Source organism: Blennius ocellaris (genome assembly GCF_963422515.1).
Source record: "Blennius ocellaris genome assembly, chromosome: 2".
In the NCBI taxonomy this organism is placed as follows: Eukaryota; Metazoa; Chordata; class Actinopteri; order Blenniiformes; family Blenniidae; genus Blennius; species Blennius ocellaris.
In genome coordinates this window covers 31,111,528-31,131,748 of record NC_137651.1, presented here as the reverse complement: position 1 = coordinate 31,131,748, position 20,221 = coordinate 31,111,528, and the positions used below count along the sequence as shown (strand labels likewise).

Below are 20,221 nucleotides of genomic sequence, written 5' to 3'. Positions count from 1 at the left end.
TGAGATACTCCAGACTGTGCATTCACTGTAATGTGTCAATAATGATTAATTGGTTACGGACAAACCATCAATAGTTTGTCAATTAAAGCAATTAGGAATTGCATAATGAACAGCCACTGACATTAGTTTAAATCCATTTTACTGCAAATATGTCCGTGTTTTCTGAAAGTGAAATCTATTTGAACCATCTACTTCATTAGAATTAAGACCAAGCACCTTAAAGAAACCTTTGGTTTATTTTGCAGGCCAACACTGGAACAGACTTCATGAACATCTGCGGTGCGATGATATTTCCAGCTTATTCAAACCAGGACTTTAAACACTCGTGTTGAAAGCAGCACCCCACTGATGTAAACAAGTCGTGTTATGATGATTTAGAAATGTCTGTTGTTGGTGGTTTAAAGTTGTTTTCTTTTAAAATAAGGTTCTTAAGTATTTATTGCTCTGCTTTTTATCTTCAATGACTGAGTTTAATTGATCATTTAATGCTGTTGCAAAGCACTTTGAATGCCTCTGCACCTCAATAATTCAATACTGTATTCATACATTTTTCTGATGCTCACACATACAAAGAATATCTGGTACATTAAATTATAAGCCTGCAAATATAAGCTAATATAATTTTTTATATGGTGAATAAATACATTGTGCTTGACTCTATCCTTACATGCAGAATTAATAACAATCTCTACGTTGCAAAATCCCAATCTAGTTAATGTCGTATATATTCCACTTTACGTGATGTTTCCTAGGTTGTGCATATGACGGGAAGTAGTGAGTCATCCTGCACACAATGCTGCCAACAACCTGTAATCGCCAATATGGCGTCAAGTTAAGTGTAACATCTCCTGTTCTAACGCAACCATAAATACAGATCAGCAAAAGGAATTTACCAAAGAATTATTGTTGCAGTCAGATGATGAAGGAGTCAGAAATACTGGACACTTAGTATGAGTTACAAGAAAGTCTGATTATCTTGCTATTTAAAGAATGAAAAACAAAGCATATCAAGGATGGACATGGTGGAGATCAAGGCACATTAGAAAGAATTCTGGCATGAGGAGATAGGAGAGGTGTCAGAATAAGATTAATAAAGAATGGAAGTAATAAAAGAAACAACTGTAAGCCCAAGGCAGGCAGCAGCAGAGTGTAAGTATAGTCTGAAAGTAATTGGGTTTTCTAATCGCACCTCTGGGCGACACTTGACTTTTACCAATAAATGGTGAGTTGACGCGATTGTTCAATCATCCTTAGTCCCTCTACACAAGACCAGCCATCAATATTGTAAATGAGCCTCTTCTAGGGAAAGATGGCCTGGCACTGGAATTGCAACAGCTCAACCCAAATATGAAAAATATAGAGAGAGGCTGTGGCTTCCAGCTATACAGGAATTACACAGCGAACTCATCTCCTCCAACAAAACTGGGCCTCTCTTCAAAGGGGAACGGATGCTAAAAATAGATTGAGCTCTGGGTATTTATGCCCAAGGTTTGGGCACTCCCAGCCTATAACTGCAGGGCCACATAGCCTCGAGTTTGCCGTGTTTTCATTGGGTGCTTCAGTACTGAGGGGGGAAAGCCACAGAACATAGTCTCGAAAGACGACACCAGCCAGATATAACTTATGAGTGGTCAAATATATAAGCCAAAGCTTTCATTTTTAGCTGAGTTAAGAAAAAAAAAATTGTATGACCATGTGAAATAATGAGGTGGGACTCGAGATGTACAGAGAGCTCCGGGGCACCACAGGTCACAGAAAACCATTTTCCCAGCTTGATCACAGAATCTGTAGCTTCTCTCACAGGCTGGTTGAGAGTGTGGGGGTCTCAGAAAACAGTTGCTTCTTCTCCCCTACACTAAAAGAGGTTTTAATGAGCAGCTTCGAGTCCCCAGTGGAGATCCATGCTGTCATGAAAGCTGCTCTATTTCTGTTCCTTTTCATCCCGGCCTCCTCCTTCAGACCTGACATTCATTATTCTTTCCATCTCCTGAGAGGGAAGAGCAAAGCACTAAAACTTCCACGCCTCCTAACCCTTCAAATCCTGACTTTACTCTGGTTGAAGTCTGAATCAAAGCCCGGGCTCATTCACATTCATTCCACTGACGCAAGATGCACTACGCAGGGCATACACTTGAATCATTTTACACGTTCATAGCACAATCAAGCTATCTATGCATTTTAATCTTAGCCTTTATTCAATTTATTTTCTCTGATCACTGTTGCAATGCTGTGCCTTTTCCTTGAAATCGCTCTCCAAGCCTCCTACATTCAAACATCTGTGTGACTGTATTCTGTGGAGGACTTTTATAAAAGGATTCCTTTTGAATTTGAATTCCTGCATTGAATTACAACCATGATGTAATTGTTTATAAATGTAGAGCATCTTTAGCTCACTCTGAGGATTTAGAGAACCCGTCCATCATCCAAATGATAGACATTGGAAAGGTCCAGAAATACCTTTACTAATTACAATGCCATAAAAAGGTTTGTGAGCATTATTCTATTTCCTTTTTTTCTTCATCAGCTAGTGAGACATTGGATATAACCTGTATTAAAGTCATAATATAACAAAAATAAAAATGTCCCTCACCTTATACTCCAAAACAGATCTAATGTTTCATGTTTTTGTTGAAAAGCAATCATTAAATATTTACAGTGCTGCAGGGGAAAAATGGTGAACTCTGGATTTAATAAGTGGTTGAACCTCGTTTGGCAGCAATAAGAACGAGTGAGCCGCTGATCAGAACTGCACATCTTTCAGGGAGAGAAGATTATCTGTTTTTGGAGAAATGGCTTCAAGCTCAGCCATATTCTGGGATTCTGGACTGCATGGTTCATTCAAGCTCATTTCACAGTTTGTCTATTGGATTCAGGTGTAGGACTCTCACTGAAGCCAAGGCCTGTGATCTCCACATCATACTTTATAATCAATCCAGGCATAAAAGAAAGTCATTTTCAAGGTTTTTATTTAATTTTTTATCTTCATAATACTTCCTATGAGGATAGACTATCAGGTGACTGTTGCTGAATATTGAACTGCAAATATAATACAAACACATCCTTTCCAAATATTTGGATTATTTTTACTGTTTTGTCACTTGTTGAATAAAATGCAAAGATTTGTGTCCGGGTGATTTAGAAACTGCATCAACCACACAAGAAAATCAATGGCAGTGTTTTGAAGAGTATCTGAAGAGACAATGGTGTGTTTTATGTCCCAAAAATTGATATAAAAGCTGGTTATGAGAACCCGTAAAACGCTCTGTATTCAATCAATCCACATAAAAAGTTTGAATAACCACTGCCGTTTCCAAAGGTAACAGGTCACCTCGTTCACCTTTAAGAACTTTTCTGATTTTGACAAACAGTTCACAGTGAGGCAGGGATGTATGTTTTCCTCTGTTTCTGTTTATGAAACTATAAAACACCAAACATGAAAGCTCACAGTCTTGAGTCATCTGCATATCTATAAGAAGAATCTGCCTGTGAGGCATGGCCACCTCACATCCTTCCGTCTAGCTCACTGTGTGCCACAGCATTGAATTAAAGAGCAGTTAAGGCAGTGGCTTGTAACTAGATAAAAGAGGAAAGTGAAGGGGAGGCAGAGGGCTGCCGTGGTGTCCTATAAATGACATTGTAATTCTCTGAACATGGGTTTTAGTGTAGCCGGCCACCATTAGGAGAAGAGGGGAAACGGGAGGTATTTTTGCCACTTTACCCAGCCAAGCATCGCTAATGGTGTCTGTCTGTGTGTGTGTGTGCGTGTGTGTGTGTGTGTACAGTCCACTCTATCTGAAAGACTCCCTCTGCCCTCTCGCTCGCTCTCTCTCTCCCTCTCTTTCTTGCCGGTCTGCTCACACTCACACGGTGAAAGACAAAGCCTTCCCAAGGAAACCCAGCTTCAGCCCTCGAAGCCACATTCTGTCAAGAAATTATCTCACTGTTCTACTTACTGATTCTGACTTAAATATTGGATTTCTTCATGCTCTGGTAGGCGGTGTCCTATCTGATATCACAGCACTGTTTTATGCGGTAGCAGCCGTTGTGCTCAGTGCTACGTATAGCATAAACAAGAACAATCGAGCGTTCGTACGTGATCATCCAGAGAAAGAAGCAAAGGGGAGCCGAGTGAGCAAAGCTGCTCTGGTGAGGGGAGCGGGGAAGTGTTAATAAAATGTGTTTTGATGTCTTACATGCAAATAACAGATCAATAAAGCAATTAAGACAACAGTCAATCATGATGTTGGGCGGAGGAGCAACGCGTCCCTGTCTGCTTTATTCTCGTAAACCAACCTGAGAGACTGCCGCTTCGCTCTGAGCTGTTGTGAGAGCTGGTGGTGCTGAAATCTTGTGATTGGTTGTGTGGGATTCTACTAGACAATCCATCGGCCAATCGGTAGTCAGGGATGAAAAGGAGGGCTACAAGTGGAGGTTAAAGGGCAAAAATCACAGTGGCATCAGGTGATTGGCAGTTAGCACAAGCACATGCAGGCATGCAGTTAGAGCACCAAGCAAGCAGGATCCAGGCAGGATTCAATCGTTCGATGAGGTGCACTCACTTAACAATTCATTTACTACTTGATTAGAATGCGACAGACAATTCATCGGCTGGACAGGTTTGATTTGTCATCGATTTGGGAATAACATGGAACTAATTATATGCAATGGATTTTCCTAAAAGGAAATTAATGCCTCAACAGCAGAGATTTTATTTCAATATTTGTCCCCCTTCTGAGGGGTGTAATCACATTTGAGCATACTTCTTCAAAAAAGCCAGGGAGAATTAGCCCAGTGCATTAGAGGGACAATTTAAAAACTGTAATTACTCTGTTTTAGACAGTCAAAAACCATAAATATGTATTAAAATACAACTGAGGAATATTCATTACATGTAAAGCACAAAAATCCATTTGGCTTTAAAAAAAATCCCAAATCAATCCACAGTAATTAATTAGATTTTTTTTTTTTAAATATTAGTTAAGCTAAGCTGGATTGCCAATTACACAGAGACTGAAGGAAAAGTGTTACCACCATAGGAAATCAGAGGGAACATCGATGGTTCACTTGACTGTACTACTCCTTGAAAGGATGTTTATTCAACCTTACAGGGTAAATTAATGTGTGTTAGAGTAAAAACTACTCTTTTTACGTCAATTTCTTCTATGATAATTATAGAAACCTGCAGTGGGAATTGTCATATCAAAGGTACTTTGATCCCACCACTAATAATACACAATCCAGGCTCATGAACTGGTTTACGCATTCAAAACAAGTGAAGCGTTGGTCTGAAAGTCACACTAATAAGTGTCTGTGTATGACAAACTATCATACTGTAAAAACAGACCCAGGTAACCCTCCCACATTTAACAGACTGGCTGTTATTTACTGTTGTTGCAGGAGTTCTTGTCGGGCAGGGAGTAGCCCAGGCTGGCCATCTCCTGCTTGGCCTGGAGCGAGGCCTTCCACTGAGCCTCAGGCAGGTCCACGGCCAGCTCATGGATACTGCTGGAGTGGAGGATCTGTGTGGTGGCGTAAGGTGTGGCCTGGGAGGTTTGGCCAGGGCTGTTGTAGTTGGCCTTTGTGGTGAAGTCTATACTGCTGTAGATGGCTCCGTCAGACAGCATGGTTCCTGTTTTATCACCCTGTCCGGTAGGAATATCTGGGAATAAGGAAACAAGAGGGTTATATACCAACTGGACACACATCACATCACATCACAGGGCAAACACCAATTTGCTTCCAATGCATGTTTTTTGGACCGTGGGAGACCTGCTTTCCCACACAAAGCCAGGTATGCAAATGAAGAACATGCAAACTCTACACAGAATGGTCCCTAACCCCACTCAAACTGAGGATCAAGAACCACTAAACTACCAGCAATGGCCATATTACCATGATCCGACTACATTAAACCATAATCATGAATTCAGTTGATCGTATTTGCTTATCAAAAATTTTCATTTTATTTAATTTACAGTCTGGGATGACATGTCTACATATGACTTTTATAGCAATTCATGATTAAAGAGAAAATTGACATAACAGAATATAAGACTTAAACAGCCTTGTACTTACTCTCCACAGGAAGCATTCATTGTTATTCTAATGACAATTGGAACAAAGTAATGTAATTGTAATATTGTCATACAAATCTTCCGATTGACCAGTTGTTGAAATGCTCAGCTCTGCTCTCACTCGCTCTCCACATGCTCACTGGATATCTCTCTGCCTTCTTTACTCTGTGCACATGCATGAACCGTACTGGTGCTTCCGTGTGTGGGCATACTGAGACAGAGAGAGAGAGAGAGAGAGCGAGAGAGAGAGAGAGTGCATGGTGGTTTGCATGCCCAGTGAAGGGGAGATGATGTAGAGCTGTGGCGGAAGTGTCCATATCTGCGCCAGTCAAGCTGCGCATGTCCTTCACGACTGGCTGCCCGGAACCATCCTTTCAGACGCCATCCACCCCCTGCTCCTCTGCCTGTCTCTCCCCTCACATTCTCTTGCTCTGAGGAATGGGATGTGACACCAGGCTGGACTATTTGCCATCAGTCAGCCTGGCGACAGTGGAACTCCTGCTGGTAGTGCTCTTGCTGCGCCCTCATGTGATATATATATATATATTGAAACACACATAGGATATGCATATATGCATTCATCTTCCATGCATATATGGACATGACAAACAACACGAGCTCGGGAAGCTCAGAGAGGAATTCAGAGGCAGCATATTTCATCTTTTATGGTCTCTTTCTCACAGTGACGGTGAAAGCACCGGGGCACTCACCTCCTCGACCAAAGTTAGCGAGGTCGTTTGGTCCCCCAGAGTTGCTGTTGACAGGCAGGCTGGTCGCTGGCCAAGAGTCTGCTAACCAGGGGTAGCCTGGGTCACTGGCATTCAGTAGGCCCGGACGACTGAGAGAAAAGACAGGATGAAACGGTAGATTAAATATCCACTGTGAAATTACACTATAACTAGAGGTTTGTAAAAGAACATTCCCAATTATGTGAATTGTATGGTTGAAGTCAGCATCATGTTACTTGATTGAGGAAATAATGAAAACAACACGATGACAACAATCAAAGACATTGTGAAGGCAAAAAAAAAACCCCAACAACACGTGTTCAAACACTGTACACGCACAAACGTGTGTTTCTGTGAGATAAGCCTGCCATAAGCCTCCAAAGCTAATAAAATACTTCCATAGTCTGGGGAAATATTGTTCTGATAATTTTTTTCCTCACAAAGTTGGAATTCCTCCAGGCAAACACAACCCTTTATTTCTCCGTTACTCCTGCTGTGTTGTTGTCACATTATAGGAGTTATTAATGCAAAACTGTGGAGACATCAATGCATGCATTTACACTCGGAACACATGTGAAGCAGCACATGCTGACACCCACATGTATACGCTCATTAATATCATGCACATTCTGCTGGGCTTTCCCATCAGCCCCTCGCAGAGATGTCCAGACAGTCTAAATCTTATTTGATGAGGAGTCAAACCGCAGTCTGAGTCGCGCCACGACGCTTGTGGGATCCCTGCATATGGGAGAGGGCAGTTCCATTTAACAGGTGTTGTGTCCCTCCTGAGGGGGCGAGAACCATAAAAGCAGCCATCAAGACTTTAACCTGTCATGGGTGACTGCTGGAAGCCCATTAGGGCCACTTTACTGTACAATCACGTCTGAGCCTCGTTACCATGGGTAACACAGATGGAGTTAAATGAGAATGAAGGATGCAGTTAAATGCCTTTGTTTATGTGTCAGTTCACTGACGCGCTACTTGCCAGAGAAATGTATTGTAAACAAACTTTGAATATGACAAAAAAGTGCACCAAGCCAGTGGTTCAGGGACACAAAATAAGTATAGTTTGAGGAGACACAGTCGCACTGGGAGATGCTGTGGAAAACAGAAGTTAGCAGCCCGGCTGTAAGATGGGGCTTTTTGTCTGAGCTCCAGTGGGGTGATGTGTTGGCTCTGAGGGAGAGTCAAGCCCCGAGGACAAGGGCAGGTAATGGGAGTGCTGCAGTCACTCTCTGCCTCAGCTACAGGTTCTAATGAGAAGAGCTGTTCCACAGAGGGGGGGGGGAGTCCAAATGAACTGCAGCCCTGGCAAGCTAAGAGCCCTCGATGTGGTTCCTGAATGCCAAAACAGGCCCTCGGGGGAGACAAGTCATTCAAATTGATGGCTGTGCATCAGACACATGCACTTTTATAGGGTAATACATCTCACCCTGTCCTTCTACCTCTGTTCCTGGCTGCCATTTTATCCCTCTGCCATCATTCTCTCCCTCTATCCCATCTTTCTTTAACCCTATTTTCCTCCATGTTTACCCCCTGTACACCTCTTTTGTTTGTGTTGCTCTGTGCATTCCGTGCGCTTAGCATCTGTCAGACTAAAAATGTCTAACAGTTGACAGAGAATATACCATTGTTCTCTTTTGTTGACTCCAGTAAGACTGTACACTGTCAAAAGTAAAAGATTGTGGCTTTGTCCCATCCCCAGCCTCACTTGTTCTGCGTGCTCTGAGTCCCCCCCCCCAATCCCATCAGCCCATCCCAGAGTGAAACCGTTTGAAAGACAAGCAGCTGACAGAGGAAATGGCTGTATCGTCCTTGTATTCATCACACAGTCGTACTTCTGCTGAAGATAATTAGAAATAGACTAATTTCTACTGCAGATATTTGTTACATGTATGTGTGTGTGTGTGTGTGTGTGTGTGTGTGTGTGTGTGTGTGTGTGTGTGTGTGTGTGTGTGTGTGTGTGTGTGTGTGTGTGTGTGTGTGTGTGTGGTGTGTGTGTGAGACCGTGGGGTGATACTAGGGTGGCGGGGAGTGCAGGCCTCCCGTCATATGTCTAATGAAAAGTCGACACCTAACTTTTAATCCCTGCCCAGCCGAGGATAGATGGCAACCTTGGCAGATAAAATTTGATTTGGAACATTTCCTCTTGCTGTTAGACATTTCAGTTACTTGTGATGAGCAGGAGGGAAACCATAAATACTGCCTAAGACGCCTGACACCGAACCCCCCATAAATAAGAGCGCTGAGAGAGATTAATTCCAAAGCAACTTCATAAATCAGCTCTTTATGGTCTCAACAGACTAGTGAATGGAATTTGGATTAAAAGTCTAGACATCAGCCAACACTTAGAGCCATGCAAAACACAGATTACTGCCGAGATTAGAAAATGTGCCCGTCGTTCAGTATTCACATCCCGGTATGTAAAGAAATCTCCATAGCAACAGTGTGAAATAAACCTACTCGCTGCGATTCTCAGCTTCTTCTCGGTGCCGATAGTGAATCTGCTTTGCAAAAATATTGATCAGTCCTGAGATAGGAAGTTATTACTACCTTCTAATTACCATCCCCCTATTGGCAGGGGGATAAGGAATGAACCCTTATCAGCCTTTATCAATTTCAATTGAGCAGCCAAAGTCAAATTGTCCAGGTCCACCAATCTGGAGCCTATTCATCTTCCATGAATCATTTATTTTGTGATCGATTAAACGTAATTGTTCAGTCAGAGCAATTTGGCAGGAGCCAATGAGAAACCGGGGACAGACGTGGCTTCATTTGCTATAGTCTAATTAATGCAATAAACATCTCATGCAACAAATGAACACATTTTCCTGAGCTAGTATGCTACACATGCTCATTCTTGGGGCAGATGGGGAAGTTGTAACATCTGGGATTTGATGGATTTGGAATAAGTAAAGGAGACTGTATCCTATTCCGGTGTGGTGAAAATTGTGAAAGTCACTGTGACTGACTAAAGATATGAGAAAAATAGAACACCAGAAATACAGACATTTCCAATCCCATTCTCCAATGTGAGAATCTGTGCCACTTATGTGGAAAATTGAGGGAAAACCACTACAGCAGAAAGTAGATGAGAAATAGCAAGGCAAGTGGCGTGGCTAATTCATTAAGAAACTGCAGCACAATGCAATGTAGCACCTAGTTATATGAAAGTTAAATAAAAAGGGGGTGGGGGGGGGGGGTTGAAAAAGGTATAACAGGAGCGCAGACACAATCCAAAAGCCCAAAGACACATGGGGTCAGCTTTAGGTGCAATCTCTGGCTGAGTGTTTGAGATCTGAAGGTTTTACCTAGTCAGGTGTGATAAGCAGTAGATAGACAGCAGCCGGGGATTCTCCCGGGACTCTCTTGAATAGTCACAAAAGATCAGTAACTGGTGTCATTGAGATGTGCCCTATTCACTGCAGCCCCGCTCCCTTTCGCGAACACACAGCCAAATGCAGCAGAGGGTGTATGGGGGTGCAAGTGGGGTACCTCCACACACCTCTCCCCTGGGTAATTATTTTTACATTATTACATGTGCTCAGATCCCAGCCGCCCACGCAAGGTGACAGGCAAATTTATCACCGGAGAGGGCCCTGGGGTTGCCTGTAGCCAGCAGCGGAAGATAAATGACAAAATAAAAGTACTCTCTGCTTAAATTGTTTCTGTTAATTCTGCTGAGGAGATTCATGAGTTCATCTATTGATGCATGAATGGAGCTGTAGCATAAATGTATATTTGCACAGTGCTCTGCACAGCAGGCGCACAGCAGGTATCGCTGATCTATCAACCCATCAGTCGTTTATCAGGGTTACAATCACATTGCTGGTTTCATGCATGGCTGTAAAAGCAGTACAAATTAAAGTGCAACTGATGTCTTTTTTTCACTTCACACAAATGCAGATAAAGGAAAATGAAAGAATGATGTGTGGGGGGGGCGGGTAGACTTACCTTCCATTGCTCATCAGACCGCCATCAACTCTCTGGAATGTCACTGCAGTCACAAAAGAAAGACAGAGAGAAACCCCAAAGCAAATATTTAGTTTTTCCGAGATTAATATTAAAACAAATAACCATGATTTGTCAGTTTGACACAGTAACACATGCGATAATTTTTTGCATTGACCAATTTGTCTTTCAATTTCACTTTAGCAGCACTACATTTATCTCTTTGACTTGTTGTTGCACAGCTAGATGGATGATGGATCCTAGGGTGCAGACGTCCCTCTGCATCCAGTGTCTCTCATGAGTCCTTTTGTCTTTTAAAGTGCAGTGAAGAATACTGCACACCGCTTCGCTTTGCATAAGTGGAGATGTCATGCGCTCCTCAAGGACAAGATGCCTGATGAGAGGGTAAAACTCATTTCATCTTTCTTATTTTGCCGCCAAGTTAGTATCAGATTTGTGATTAAATTGCAGCCAAAAAAATGATTAGAAAAGGCAGAGGGCTCATTAATCACACCAGGTTTTCTATCTGCAAGTGCAAAGGCTGAGGTACTGATCCTGTGGCTCGCAGGGCTCCCCAAAAGCCATGCATGTGGCCCGTTCCATTACAGTGATCTATAGATAACAAGGGCTGCTCCCTGTCAGCGGCTAGTGAAACTCAACGGCTGAAAGTGAGAGGCGGCTGTGAAGGAGCCATTTCATCTCTGTTGTGATGAAAAAGCAGCAGGAAGAGTTCTAGGCATAAAATAACTTCAATGGATCACAGGGAAGACAAGAAAGCAGCAAGAGTTTTGGAAAACACCTCATTCCAACGAGGGGGTAAAAAAAGACCAGGGGGAAATAAGGAAGCTCGTTTACTGAAGGGAGCAAGAAGGAAGGCTGTTAGTAATTTGGCTCATTTGTTCCACAGATGGAGATTAAAGAGAGAAGGCGACTGAAGATTCCTTCTCTCTTTTCTGCTTCATTCTTGCTGATTGAACAACAAGCCCAGGCACGGGCAGGAGCGAGCGGGGCTTTTTCAGTGGCGACAGTAACAGATGACTTAGTAGAAAACTTCCTCAATAGGATAGAGGAGCCGCTAACAGGACATATTAATGTATGGCCAACATTACCTGAGCTTGCTTAATCCAATTGTCCCTCTCAAAGCCACAATTTAGGGACTTAAAACAAGTGGAACAAAATTAGAATTTTATCTAAGCTGTATGTTGGAGCAAATGAAACTTTATTTACAACATTCAGGCTTAAGCTGCTGAAAAACACGCAGGAGGAATTAAAATATTTCACAGGGATGAAACTGGTGTTGCAGGTCTGTCAGTATAAAATGTGGCTTTGAAAAGCTCCAGAGAGGCACAGTATTCTTTATTCAGCCGTAGCCAAAGCCATCTCTCTTTGTTCCACCAGCACCAAACTTGCATTAGAGGAGTCTGTGTTGTTTGAGTGAGGACTGACAGGAGAGGAAGGCGGCGACAAGGGGAGACTGTGCAGCGCCAAGGCCTCTGAAGTCACTATCTGTGCTCAGGCACATTTCTGGGCTGCTGTGGAATACTTTCATGTTAGCCGGAGTGACACGGCGGCAGGGCTGTGCTTCTTGCTAAGATAAGCACTTTCTCCAATATGAATATAGATTAATCCGCTTTAATAAGTATTTGTGCGGGAGTGGGTGGGGCGTAATCAACATATAAAAATTCCATCAAATAATATTCTGTCTGGCAGTGTGCCTTCACCGCGTGGTGAATGACCGCTAAAAGTGACCGTTCTAGCCAGCAGAGACACCGAGCACTTGACACATCAACTAATTGTCAATACAGAAAGGAGTGTTGGTGTAAACGCCTTCAGCTACTGTATATGCTGACTTATGTTGAAAATATCGCCCAACTCTAAATCTGTCACTTGACTGAGTTTGACTCAGTTTTCTGTATGCCATTTTGTGAAGTCCTCTGCGTCCGCTCTCACGTCAGTGGATTTAAACTGAACACATTTCACCATCAGATTTACGTATTCCATAATCTGTTGTTACAGCTGCTGTGAAAAGGCCAGAGTGAAATGTTTGTTTGTCTATAGACTCCACGGAGCTTCATGACTATTTCTCAAAATGAGTTTGAGTAAACTCATAATATGTTAAGCTTTAATGTGTATTAAGATTTCATCTTTTACAGTTTGAAACGTTCTCTTCCTTCAAAAGCAATGCAAGTGTTTATTAAGACCTAACAGCTAAATACATCATTATTTGTAGCACTAGCCCGAAGAAAAGACAAAATAATGTTGAAACCAGTTGTAAGGAGGGACAAGCACACACGGTTTGTGAAGAATCACAGAAAAAGTTTCTTCAGCTCTTCAGAATCAGAATCATTGGCCAGGTATGTTTAACACACAAGGAATTTGACGTTGGTCTTAATGGAGCAATCCCAACTGCTCCGTCTAGAACTTCTCTCCATCTACTTCAACTACTTAAAGGATTTGTTGAGACTAAAGCCAGCATAAGGCAGATGATCAGTTAACAAAGGAATAATCCGCACAATGACACATGAAAAACTAATTCATGAAAGAAAACAATGTATAGCTACGTTAACAGTCAGAGGAAAAGACAAACAGAAGGAAACTGTAAATTTGATGAATGCAGGCTCCGGCTCACTGACAAACACCAGAGCAAAGAATAAAACGAGGAAATCACAAGACAACTTGAGTCTCAGGAAGAAAACACAAAAGAAATGGTTATTTCTGGAAGATGGAGGACAATCTCAACCTGCACCATAATAAAAATGCAAAACACACGAACAAATGATCAAGTTTTACAGAGATAGAGTCGGAAAAGGAGAGATGAATACAACACAACACGGAGGAAAGAAAAAGGGTAAAAGTTGGGTAGGAAGGTAAGTTTAGGGGGTTGAAGAGTCCAGGTCATGGCCAACTACAAACAGACATTTCTCATTAGATTGATTGTCTGGTAGGTTGACGGACATCCATCAGGATGAAACTTCAGTTTGTATTAACCATGACCCTAAATCTGACACTCCAAGCAATATGTATATCTATAAATGGGCAGGAGATGAATCTGGCATCAGGTGGGGTGAGGAGACAGGACAAATGAACAGTACCTGCAGGGGTGAAGGTGAAGGACTGAACTGCAAAAAACAAGAAGACAGAGAAGTTGTGTGTTAAAAGCCTGCAGAGGGAAGCAGTGCTTTAGGGGGGGATCTGCACACTTGGGACGGTGGGTCAAGCTGAAAAGTCCCATGGCTTGAAGGATAAAAGACCACGTTGTCGCCCAGTGTGCAGAGCGACAGCCAAGAAAGCAGCCAACTCAGCGGCCAGAGGTGTGGAGACAGTGGCAAACACAAACCAAAACACACAGACACAAAATGTCATAAAAAGAAATGAAGAGTAAATTCACCAAGCCAGCTTGGAGTAGCATGTGCACACACGCACGCACATGCACAGACACACACGAAAATGTTTTTTGAAGCTCTGTTGATTAAAACGAATATGCAAGAGCATCACAGTGTGCCGACAAGAAATCTAAAGAGTGTATGTTCATTAGCACTTCCTTCTATCTGACTACATGTTGAGGCCTTGGCCGTGTCTGTGGATGTGGTGCTTGATAGTATCGACCAGAGGGGGGGGGGGGGGGGGGGAGTAAGATGTCAGGGTCAGTGTGTAGGAGGAGAGCTGGACGGACTACAGCCTCAGTGACCAGCACAGCGGCCAGGCTGCCCACTCAGCCCGATCTCCCTGGGCTAATAACCAACACTGTGGGTGGATTTGTAAAAAAAAAAAAAACTCCAGCCCTCTGGACATGATTCACACTGACATCTGTCTTCCTGGTGAGCTTTAACACGGCAGTCATTTCATCCTCATCAAAAGTAGCTTCTACGAGATTTCATCAAGATGGCGCTCTGTTAGGTGTTGAAGTAAACTAAAGCGGCTTTGTAGAAGGAGAAATCCATTAGCCGAACGGTTGGAAAATATCAAATTGTTCAGGCAAGAGGGCAGAATGAGTGCAAACGACAGTACGACGGGTCTAACCTGCATAGTTACTCAGGCCCTTTCTCTTCTTTCTCCTCCAGTAGAGCCAGATGCTGAAGCCCATGAGGATGACCCAGCAAGCTCCTCCGATGCCGGCGATGAACGCAGGCTGTTTCACCACATCAGTTATCTGCTCCGTGATGCTGTTGTTTCGGTTTCCGTGTATAATCACATCCCGGAACTCTTTACCTGTGAGCACAGTGACAAACAAGCCGCGTTAATGAGATGTCCAGCAGGAGATTGCTCGAGATGAAAGTTTCCACAGTGGCCTGCGTCACACTAAAAGCATGTTCACATCGACGGATACGCGAGGACAAGGGTGAGGCGAGATTAGGCTCAAACAGAGTGGCTCTAATGAATTTCAGCTCGGTTATTGACCAGCAAAGCATGACACGGATCTGCAGGATGTGCTGTGAAATATAATGTGCAGACTGAAGTAGACAAAGCCTAAAAGCTTAGAACAAACCCTCCAGGTGTGCAGGCTGTTTGCTTAGCTCAGCCCCTAATTCACTCCATTGCCGGTAAAACACACCATGTGAAATGAGAGGACAAGACCCTGGTCTGTATTGATCTCCTATCACAGCTCACCCTCCAATGGCGGCTTGACACAATAACATTCCAAGCACAAAACTGTGTGCTGCTCAAGTTATTATGTGAGAATGAATGCTCAACATAAGAAAAACTTGCACACATATATACATATATACTATACAAAGATTTGTATTCTTTAATCTTTTTATGACTGCTGCTGCCAACACACACCGAGTTGCCCGTCCACAGACACGCAAACACATATTATAACTGCAAGCTCTGGGCTCTGCTCGCGGAGATGGATTATGTGAGTGACACTGGGGAAATAAGAACATGCTGCAGGCCAAGCCATCAGTTATGGGTCAAATCAGGCACAATCTGCCATAGCTCCACATAAATCATGAGCAGTCAGGCCACATATCAAAATAATAGTCTTTTAGCAATATCATCCATTTTGGTAATTCCTTGAATTTCTTGGAAAGATTGACAGATATTGAAGGGTTTTTTTTTTTTTTGTTTGTTTATTAATCCTTTTTCCTGTGGTCATCTACTGACACTAAAATACAAATACCCGGATTGCACAATTAATTCACATGGATGAAAAAAATTATCTGTGGGTTAAAAAGTTGTGCTTTTCCTTTCTGAGTCATACCGATGATGATCGGCTGGGGTTCACTCTTCACTCCGACCCCTGCACTTGTGCTGGCAGCCACTTCCACATGGTACACTACTCCCACCTGCAGCCCGCCCACCACCACGGAGCGTATGGCTGCGTCGACGGTCTTGTTTACATGGAAACGTGTTTCATTCCCCAGACACCAGATCTGAAACAGAGAGGGAAGAAAACAGTGATGCACGTGATTTCATTTGGCTTCGTGTGAGTTAAGTGAGAGTCCAGCGGTGCGCTGACTCCCTGGGACAAACCTTGTATTCTTGGATGATGCCATTCTGGTGGTCTGGTGGAGGGGGATCCCAGGAGATGCTGATAGAAGTGCTGTTCTGGTTTCCCACGGTCAGGACTGTAACCTGCTGAGGAGGGGCACTGGGCGCTGCAGGAAAGGGCAAAAAATACAGCTCAACAAATAGAGTATCGTCAGGGGAGGCGGTAGGAGAAAAACAGAGTAAAATGCACAATATGATAAGAGTCAAGCAGGAGACACATATTCACATGAATCCTCAATCTGTATTGGAGGCACAGTGACTGAGAGCTGTCAAGATATGTCGTTACAGGAGGATTTACATGGACTCCAGGGCCCGGCGACATGGCTATAGCATGTCTTTAACAATTCTCTATGATTAATATATCATTCTCTGCTCCAGCCCGCTGGATTTGCACCGAGAATACTGCTATTGATTTGTGGAATGATGGCCTGGCACTGTCAGTGCACTTTCAGTTGCACTAAGACTTCAGCAATAAGCGCACCAGGGTGGCATGTGGGTCAACAAGCTTATTGGATAAAACGCAGGCGAGAAGGAAGTCAGAAAAAATAAATGTATTTCAGAGGGAGGAAACAAGGTCTCAGCAAACATATTGACTGATACCATCGATCAGCCAGATGAAACTACAAAGATCAGAGGGACGTTTCTGAGAGAGGCACAACTTAGAGTGCCTGGAGTCTATCCACAGGCAGATGGAGCCTGGATAGAAACAAGACAAGTCCCCGGATTTCATAAACCTCTGTTGTTATTCCGATGGCAGCAATCTGCTGACCCCAAAAGGGGTACGAGGAAAAATAAATAACAGTTGGCCCAACTGGAAATAACGTTTTAAAAATGTTTTCTCATTTCCGCAATGGTTGGCAGGGGAGCAACACCACAGCAGAATACTGACAGGTCAATTACTCCTGGGCTGCCTCTCCCTCACCTCACCTCCATCCAAAATGGCACGTGTCACCCTGTAAATCTGTGCTCATCCCTCAGTGCAATTGGCTACGCCGGCCCCCAGAGAGCCACAAGGCCCTGGCACGGCAGAAGATGAATGGGTTCAATGATGAACCCAACACCTTGGCCAGATTAGAAACAATCTACCGAGGGAGCATCTGATCAACCGCCACGCTCAGGACTCTCAAACAACCGCATTACATCCAGGTGACAAAGAGCGGGGTTTGTGAGTGGTGGCCATCAGTGACAATGTCGTTCAAAGTTAATGCTATGAATGATTTAACAGCTTATTATCATGCATATTTGTGCTAAACAATACACATTTTTCATTAGAGGCCTCAGAGGCTGTGCTAATAGAGCCATTAGTGGAGTGATGTATGGCGGCGAGGAATGTGACCCCCTGTCTTGATGGAACATGCTGTGCTGTACTGACTGATGAAAGAAGACAAACATGATGCATACATACAGAAAGAAATCAGTAATTAATGTACAGAAGTGAGCGGTAAGAAAGGAAAAGGCGGCAGTGAATCTGAGCGATAAAGAGATTGTAGGTCTACGTCTACATGGAATAATAATATAAATATTTGTGATTTCCCTACAAAATCCCTACTTTGCAAAGGAGATAATCCTTCTCAGCAACTTCTAAGACAATCCTTCAGCGGGAATCAGATGGCAGGCAGAGTTCATTTATCAGCCGTGACTGTCCAGATGGAGGATGATAGAATTTGAGGGGAAGGAGGAGGAGGGGGGGGCCGACTGCAACGATGGACACAGGAGTGGAGCGTTGAGCATACAGTACATCTGCCTGGACCTGCCTTGGGGTTGCTCTAATTGTGTTAGCTAATGGGCAGCCTAAGTTTTAATCACTCTCTTAGCTAGATTTCTATATCCATTTATTCAGCCCCCTCAGTCGTCTCTGGGTCTCCGGAGGAGCCTACAGCCATGTGTTTGATGGCGTATCAGCTATAACCAGGCGCAGCAGTGAGGTTGTGACAGAAATAGAAAGTGGTTTTGATTCTGAAAGTCTTGGATGAAGATAGAGCAAAGGCTCAGAGTGTTATCAGCGTGGATAATAGGAGGGACATGTAGGTTCTGGAGGCTGGGGGGGGGTGTTTGACACATATGTGTTTACTATGTGTGTGTGTGTGTGTGTGTGTGTGTGTGTGTGTGTGTGTGTGTGTGTGTGTGTGTGTGTGTGTGTGTGTGCCAGAGACAGCTGCTATGTGATGGCACTTTAACAACTGTGGTGCACACTGGCTGGCCACACGAGATACAGTCCCTGTAAGAAAGGGAAAATAAATGGGCCTGTCATCCTGACAGGATGTGAACTGTCTCCTACATATGCGGGTATAAATATGTTGTGGCAAGATAGCCTTTGTCTCCAGCACAAAGCGTCTGTAATTGTCTTCCTGTGCCGTTCTGGGTGTGTACTGTGTGTCTTGACTTCAGATCAAATCAGAATTTAATTTAAATTATTAAACTGAGAAGCTACAGGGAGGGTGGCGATGTGCTGGTGGAGGGATTTCTGACCTGGCATAGGTCAAAATAGTAAATTCATCTTGGGACCGACCTGTGTGTGTGTGTATGTGTGTGTGCCTGTGTGTGATATTGTGCCACACTGCTCCGCGGCCTTGTCAGAGCTTGTATGAATCAAGCTTTGGGTGACAGATCGTCTTCGCAGGAAGAAGTGTGTGCCGTGTCCAATCGCAGCTCAGGTCTGTGGCTGCTGGGTGATGGATTAGAAGGAGGTTGGCACTAACACCACCAATCATAAACAAAAACCCCAGAAGGAAGGTCACGAAGACAAGCACAAACATGCATGCTACAAAATCATACATTCATACGTGCGCGCTCAGTGTCAGAGGGAGGGTGGCGAGACCTGTGGTATTTAAGCGGCCCGAGGTGTCATGTGTCACCCGTCATCACACATTCGAGTGGACGGGCCACAGTTTGACTTCATAACATAACCCGTGGGAGCTCAATAAGTTCCTTCTCTCTGTACCTTCCTCAGTGGTCCGAGCCGTCCTGGACTCACTGTCCATGCCCTGAAACTCGTTGAAGTAAGGTCGCACTTTGATCTCATACACGATTCCCTTTTTCAGAGCAGAGACGACGACGCTGCGCTCGGAGGAAACCTTCACGTCTTGGGTCAGCCACGGCCCGGGTGACGGCAGTCCCGAAGTCTGCCTGTAGAGAACTCTGTAGCCCTGGATGAACTGGGACTGACGATCCACCTGAGAAACAACGTGACAAAATTGATTCTTTTGGTGCATAAATAACAGCACAAACTGGTAGATGCTCTCTGACAACTGCACTATAACGCATTTGATACGTTTGAGCAATCCTTTTTCCTCATAGGACTACAAACATGACACTTCAGAGGCTGCAACTTGTTTAATGGGGCTTTTATCACCAACCAAGGCATGCTTAGCTCAATTAAGACCCTGACATTACCTCACACACACACCCTTAAACCCAAATTCCTCTGTTTAAAAGGATTTCCATAACACCAGCTTAAAAGACATATGCAAGTCTCGCATGTGTTATAAATATTGAACAGTGGCACTGTAAAGCAGGTCCTACCACATCTCAAATGGGCTATGACTGTGTGAATGTCATATAACAGCAAATACATACACCCCTGGGACATGGGGAGAATACACAACAGGAAGAGATAACAGCAAATGTGTCCCATAGAAAAGATGGAGCGACAGGAATCCTGATAGCTCCCAGTGATCCACAAACAGCCTTTCCTCTCAAACTTGGGCCCATTTAGCTCGACAGAAAAAGCAGAATTTATGCAGAGGAGGAGCAAGAGCATAACTCACTGTAATGGCTTGTTAACAGTAGAAGAAGTGAGCGGGGGTTTCAAGTGGGATATTAAGCAGCTGTTTTTCGCCAGTGTAGCCCGAGTAAATCAGCAAAATGGATTCCCTGTGTGGTGCACGACTTTTATTAATGGAATGATTTGGGAATATAAAAGCTTTCTCATAGTGCCCCCCCCCCCCACACACAGCCCCCACCCCTCTTGTTTCC

General features: G+C 43.7%; 1 protein-coding gene across 1 annotated transcript in view; it reads right to left on the bottom strand.

Moving 5' to 3' along the window:
* robo2 (roundabout, axon guidance receptor, homolog 2) overlaps nt 1-20,221 on the bottom strand; it is a gene marked incomplete at its 3' end in the record, with an annotated part of 197,516 nt that overhangs the window by 53,435 nt on the left and 123,860 nt on the right. The window contains exons 15-23 of the mRNA XM_080511287.1: nt 19,188-19,419; nt 16,229-16,353; nt 15,957-16,128; nt 14,774-14,962; nt 13,846-13,872; nt 10,757-10,799; nt 6,785-6,912; nt 5,387-5,659; nt 4,294-4,419 (exon numbers count right to left, since the gene is read on the bottom strand). Coding sequence (XP_080367413.1) covers nt 4,294-4,419; nt 5,387-5,659; nt 6,785-6,912; nt 10,757-10,799; nt 13,846-13,872; nt 14,774-14,962; nt 15,957-16,128; nt 16,229-16,353; nt 19,188-19,419 — 1,315 coding nt within the window. The remainder of the gene's footprint in view (nt 1-4,293; nt 4,420-5,386; nt 5,660-6,784; nt 6,913-10,756; nt 10,800-13,845; nt 13,873-14,773; nt 14,963-15,956; nt 16,129-16,228; nt 16,354-19,187; nt 19,420-20,221) is intronic.